The sequence below is a fragment of the Cannabis sativa genome, chromosome 1 (assembly GCF_029168945.1).
Source record: "Cannabis sativa cultivar Pink pepper isolate KNU-18-1 chromosome 1, ASM2916894v1, whole genome shotgun sequence".
NCBI classification, from domain to species: domain Eukaryota; kingdom Viridiplantae; phylum Streptophyta; class Magnoliopsida; order Rosales; family Cannabaceae; genus Cannabis; species Cannabis sativa.
This window is the reverse complement of record NC_083601.1, coordinates 25,330,773-25,337,523: the sequence shown is the minus strand read 5'-3', so window position 1 is coordinate 25,337,523 and position 6,751 is coordinate 25,330,773. Positions and strand designations below refer to the sequence as shown.

At 26.9% G+C, this 6,751-nt stretch overlaps 1 protein-coding gene across 2 annotated transcripts; it reads left to right on the top strand.

Annotated features, from left to right (window-relative positions):
* The first annotated feature begins 2,826 nt into the window (after positions 1-2,826).
* On the top strand, positions 2,827-5,032 carry LOC115708345 (dof zinc finger protein DOF3.7). Of its 2 annotated transcripts, XM_061106468.1 has the most exons (3): positions 2,868-2,937; positions 2,968-3,053; positions 3,612-5,032. In XM_061106468.1, the coding sequence occupies exons 2-3, from the start codon at positions 3,024-3,026 to the stop codon at positions 4,551-4,553; spliced, it is 972 nt and encodes a 323-aa protein (XP_060962451.1). In that variant the 5' UTR covers positions 2,868-2,937; positions 2,968-3,023; the 3' UTR covers positions 4,554-5,032. The 2 variants fall into 2 exon arrangements, with proteins under 2 accessions (XP_030492446.2, XP_060962451.1); XM_030636586.2 differs by having other exon boundaries at positions 2,827-3,053.
* The last annotated feature ends 1,719 nt before the right edge of the window (positions 5,033-6,751 follow it).

Sequence of the window (6,751 nt, the reverse complement as noted above, 5' to 3'; positions counted from 1 at the left end):
ATCCAATTATTTTTTTTTAATGGTAAAGATTCAAATATTTTGTTATACATTTTTTTTACACAATCACTATTTTTTTTTGTAGCATTAGACAATCACTATTTAATTTTTTTTTTTTTTTAGATTAAACTCTTATTGACAACAATCAAGAGTTTAATACATATAAATAAGAAAAAAAAATGAATAATCCTCAATTTAAACTAATTCACTATCCACCCTAAGTACGCACAACTAATTCATGAGAAACGAACATGAACTAGAGATGCATTAGGAAAACTGGAAACCAAACTAGCAAAAAATCTAAAGAAACCAAGCTCATTATAACAGAAAAAGCGCATTTAAAAAACAGAAACCAAAGCTAAATAATCAGACTCCACATAACAAAAAGAAAGAACAACATGTAAAACCAAGTCAGTACTATCATTAAGACTAAAGCTTCTGCTTGAATGACTAAGAAGTAACCAATGAGTTCAGCTCTTTTGCAATATGAACTTTTCGTGTTTAAAAGTATAGATAAACAACCTACAAAATACCAAAAAAGATAAATGAGGTACGGAATTAACTTATAGGAAATAAACCAAATTTAAAATCAAAATTTCAAAATGTATACTTATATAGGAATTAAAATATGAAGAAAAACTTATTTATGATAGTCGTTGATCCTCTAATAATTTTTAATGTCTCCAAAAATCTATACACTTAAAAAATAAATATCACACAAAAAAAAAAAAAATACACAACAAAATACACTAACAATTGAGGAAATGTGAGAACATATATAATATCACTCTCCTATATGTACAAAATAAAATAAAATAAAATAGGGTGAAAATATAGTTTTAAAAAAAAATTGTTAAGAAGTAATATTATAAGCTAAATAAAAGAGTTCAAAATATAACTCAATATATAAATATGATATCAAAATTAACATTATAAGTAAACTAAAATAAGTAGAAATTAATACAATATTTCTTATACTATTGAAATAATAGAATTTTAAAAAGAAGTCATTACCAAAGTAATTTGAATAAATATTATTTTAATTTGGACAAAAATATTTAATTTATAATAATAATTTATTTATGTAAATTATCGATTAATTTCTTTATTTTATTAAATAATAATTTAAAACTTGTGTTTTTATTAAATATTACAAAATAGACTATAAATTTAATTTTTGTTCAATTAAAATTTAATACTAATATGATTTTAAGGTATTATAAATATATTAGCTAGATACTGACTACAAATTGGTTATATTAAAAAAAGTAAATTGTTAAAATATTGAATTCACGATTTATTTTGTACTGTTTTGAAAAATATGAAGTTTAAACTATCATTTAAATTTTTATAAAGCACATAATTTAAAATAGTATTTACTTATACGTGGTAAGTTATTGAGATATACATATAAATTAATATCATTAACTAAATATTTTCTAGAGTTTAAGCTTTAAATTTTTGTTAGAAAAAAGTTAAAATGGTGTTAATGGTAGATGGGAGCTTATAGTGATCAAAGGAAGTTGGACTGTTAATTAATATAGCACAATTCCATGAGCAACATTAGATACCAATAATAAAATATAACACTACAAGGTAACATGCCGATATGGTTAGAGATATTTTATATATAATAGATATTAAATTAAATTATATGAAATAAACCCAATGTTAAATTGCTTCTGTCTCTTTAATTTTTTATGTATTTATTTACTTTCTAATTTCATATCTATTATTATTGCATGCATGATAAATATTCAGTTACATGTCTGAATTTTATGTTTTTTCTTGGGCGCAAGTTTTATGTTTCAAATATAGTGAATAGTTATAAGTTTATAACTATCTCTTTTTTTTTAAAAAAAAAAAAGTTTAGGGTGGATTAATTATTTTCCCTCCAATATATTACGAAACGTTACATTATTCTATCTTTATGCTAATCAAACAATATAATACCATGCATAAAGGGCTTAAAAAAAAAATACCCATAAAGAAAATTCAAAGGAAGAAAATTTGTGATTTTAATTATTATATTATTATTATAATATTTATATGAGTCATCATGTACGTATACCTAGGGTTTGAATATATATGTAACACGAAATCAAATAACTCTAAGACTATAGATAGATTCCATTGTTGTGTTTATATAAAGTCCAAATAATATATTTGTGTATATATATTATACACATAACACATAGAGAATTTAGTACGTATTTAATTTGATTGATATATAAATATATTGGAAAGAAAAACTATTATTCTGTAATTCCTCCACAAGCAAACTATATATAATAAAGATACTTTATGAGACAGTATGTATAAGTACATATATAATCTTTTCCAGAAAAACTAAAAGTGATAAACCCTTGTCTTATAAATTAACGACTCATATATAGAATATGTATATATTAACAAAATAAATCGAGGCTATAGAAGTTCAAAATCAAAATAGTAGAATCAAAAGATCTTTCTCACCTTCATGAATCATGATGAGGTCAAAAAAGAGAAACCACATGCCAAAAGACAAACATATAAATATATATATAATGCATATATATGCTGTATACATATATAAATATATACTATATACACTCAAAATTCCACCAACAATGACTAAGTATAACAAAAATGGTTTGTTTATAGGAAATCAGACAAAAAATCCAAACATAGAATAACACCAATAATAGCTTTAATGGGAATGTGGTAGTCACTATAATGATATAAGCCTAGTCAAAAACAAACACATACATATCCCTTTACCTTTTTTATTTTTACTTATTTATTATTATAAATAAATAAATAAATAATTTTCACCATTGATAAAGTAATAAAGCAAAAACTAGCTATAGCACACACAGAGACAATCTCAAAACATTCTTTCTCGCACTAACTCTACCACACCTTCGGACAAACAAAGCTGCCTAATCTCTCTCTCTCTCTCTCTCTCTCTCTCTCTCTCTCTCTCTCTCTGAAGTCATCACTTGTCTTTCTTTGCCTTACCCTTTTTCTCTTCATCTTCTTAATTCATGGATACTACAGCTCAATGGCAACATGAGGTGGGTTTCATCATATATATATATTTATAATTAATATTCATGTTTGTTTTTCCCTTCCTTTTCATTATTATAGCTAGCTAGCTCTAAATTAATCAATTCAGTTCATCAATATTTTGTATTATTATTATTATTAATTATAGTACTTGCATTAATTGTACTCTTGTAGAATTTTTCTTTTTGCTTTATAATTGTTTGTTTGTAGATTATTGTATAATTTCAGAGAAGATTTTCATGGCTTCTTTCAAAAGATAAAAAAAAAAAACAAAAGTCTACATCTTCTTCTTTACTCATGAAAAACAGTACTGCACTTTTTTTTTCCTCCCTTTCTTATGATAAAGAATTGGAAAAGGAAAGGCAATATTATATATTTAATTATTAATAAGACTTTGTAATAAATATATTTATGCTTTATTAATTCTCCAAAGAAAAAAAAAACAAACAAAAAGGCTAGCTATACATGCCTTTTTTTTTAGCTAGAGCTAAAACTAGTATATAGTGTTAATTAATCCTCTTTATAATTGTTGTGGCTACTAATTATAATTATGTTTTATTATATAGGAAAGTGGATTTGTTGGTATGGGAGAATTAATGGGATCAAATATGAACAACAACAACAACAAGAATAGTAATATTGATAATGGATCATCAGGAGATCAGAAAAGATCAAGGCCTCAAGAACAGCTAAACTGTCCAAGGTGCAATTCAACCAACACAAAATTCTGTTACTACAACAACTACAGCCTCACTCAACCAAGATACTTCTGCAAGACATGTCGAAGGTACTGGACTGAAGGTGGTACTCTAAGAAACGTTCCAGTAGGAGGTGGTTCTAGGAAGAACAAGAAACCTAGTACTACAAACACTACAAACACTACTACCTCCAACAATATTAATAATGATCATATGATGATGATCAACACTGCTACTATTAATCTCACCCCACAAAACTTAATGTTGTCATCATCCTATAATAATAGTAATAATAATAATCATCATGATCAAGCAGGTACTGGCCAAGATCTTAATCTCGGTTTCCAATCTAATAAGGTTCATCCTCCTCCTTCTTCTTTGGGTGTAAATGGTAGTAGTACTAGGCAGCTACTGATGTACCCATCTGGCTTTCCTTTTCAAGATCATGAGTATAAGTCTAGTAATAACCTTGGTTTCTGTGGTAGTAGTAGTAATAATGTTCTTGATCATCATGGACTTGGGCTTGGGAATAGGTATAGTACTACTACTACTACTGGTCATAGTTATAATGGGATGGTTCAAGATCATGATCAAAATCATGAAAATAATGGTGGGACTATCTTATTTCCCTTTGGGGACTTGAAACAAACAGTTTCAAGCAATGGTACTACTGCTGCTGATGAAGTTAATATTATTCATGATCATCATCATCATCATCATCACCAGATTAAAGGGCAAGGAAACCCAACTGGGTATTGGACTGGCTTATTAGGAGGAGGTGGTGGTGGTGGAGGAGGAGGATCATGGTAAAAGATCAATCTATATATATAATATTTGCTATATTTATATATATAATTAGATAGAAAGGTTTTCATTTTTCTTGGGCTTTTGGGGTTTGATCTTCTTCTCCTTTTTCTTTGAATAGAGTTAAAGTTTGCTACTTATTGCTTTGAGTTTCTCAGTAGTACTTTTACTGACATGAGAGATAATTAATTAGGCTGAAAAAAAAAAAAATGAAAAAGAAAAAAAAGGAAGTTTCTAATTTGGTATGTAGTAATCTCTCTTTCATGAGTCCTATAAACTCATTTTCTGGCTCATGTAATATTACTTTATGAGTATAGATCATATGGTTTTTGTTAATATAGATCAACTTGTGTAGAGAGAGAGATATTACTCCATATCAAAAGAGAGTAAATTAATTATAAGGCCACCGGGTTTTCATGTAATTAGGATCTTTTATGTATATTTTATTTTTTCTATTAAGAAATGAAGCACAATATTGAGTATTATTGCATGGTTTATATTAGTGTTGTGTTGTTGATATTTCAAATCAACTAATGTAATTGATAGTAATGATATATGATAATTATATGGGTTATGAATTTACTTTTGCTTTTGCTTTTTGTCTTTTTATGTGTGTGTTGGGTGATGGGGGTGTTAATAGAGATAGTGGAATAAGTTTTTCTGTTAATTTACATTATTAACTGAGTTGAATTAATGGATTGAGTTCACTCTCAGTCTCAGACACTGTACTTTTAAAAACCATATATATGTCCTAAACTACTATTACAAGTTAGAACTGTCTTTTAGAATAATAAGCAGGTAATATGAAAAAGGGAAATTGATGTGTATATATGCATGAATATAGCTATAATTATTTAGTGTGCATATGAAAGAGAATGTGTCAATAAATAACAAATTAATTACCTGCTCCAACCAAAAATTTAACCTAATATTTATATATATTTGACACCCAGTTGGATGAGGTTGAAAGGACACCTAGCTTCCATGAATGATAAATACTTGCATTTTATATCTACCTGACCTGTTTTTTTTCCACAAAATAAAATAAAATATGACCCTTTAATAAAGACTTGGAAATTTCTCATAGAGTTTATATAATAATATATATGCTCTTTTTGGTCTTCTGGTGGGACCTTCAAAACATTCCATTTCTTTAACTGGGTAGTGGGAAAGCGTGGATTAGGATGATCATAAACTATCTCTAACCAAGTCAATTTGTCCACATGTATAGTCCATCCACTATAATATACACTTAAAATAAACTAAAGATCTGTGTAGAGAAAGAATATTTGATGCTGTCTTCACGATAAATAAAACCCTGTTTTTCAATTTGTATCTCTATAAATTAACAAAGTAAATGTGACAAGTGACAATGTGCTAAAATATTAAAATAATTCACTATCAATGTTTAGCAATTGAAATATATCCCCCATTTTAGGTATAAGTATAAGAATATGAAGGAGAAAAGAATAGCTATTAAGTAAAACGAAGAGTAAAAATTCCTATAATTACTTAGAGGTTCCTATGAATATGATGAAAGAAAACGAAAGCAAAAGCCAAAAGGGACTCACTCACTCACTTGATCGTCTATCTGTACACATGTGACCCAAATTGGTCACTTGCTTTTCCGCCAACTACATTTGACTTCCTTCTTTCACAAATACTAATGTCTCTCAAAGTGGAACTGGAACCTTTATTATTAGCTTAAATTTATTGTAATTTACACTTAATTGTTTTTTGTTTATTTGACATCAATTATATTTTTAAATTGTTCACTTTATTTTTTTTATATTTTATATAGTTTATCAATCTATTAAATTATTTTTCCTATTTTCAGGATTACAAAATTTTATATACTTGATTGGTCCAAAATCTAAACAAAACAAAACAAAAAATGATATTTAAATGTAAGTAAAATAAAATTTTGCATATTTTAACTACAAATTCCCCCTGCTTTTTACTTTTCAAAAAGGAAAAAGGGACCCTATTTTTGTGTCTATATATATGTCTTGGGTCATGTAGTTTTGTTAATTTGGAAGCCGGAGACCAAGTCAGGGAGACTGGCCCAGAAAAAACTGACATAAGTTAAGAACGGCACAAAGGTAAAAATACCAGCAAATATAACAAACACTAGTGAGCACCTCTTGTGGTATAGATAATATATATATATATATATATATATATAATTATATATAAACAGAGTA

Coding starts and splice junctions, on each gene's coding strand:
- LOC115708345 (XM_030636586.2), top strand. CDS start 3,024: ATGGATACTACAGCTCAATGGCAACATGAG. Junction 3,054..3,611: donor CAGCTCAATGGCAACATGAG/GTGGGTTTCATC, acceptor TTTATTATATAG/GAAAGTGGATTTGTTGGTAT.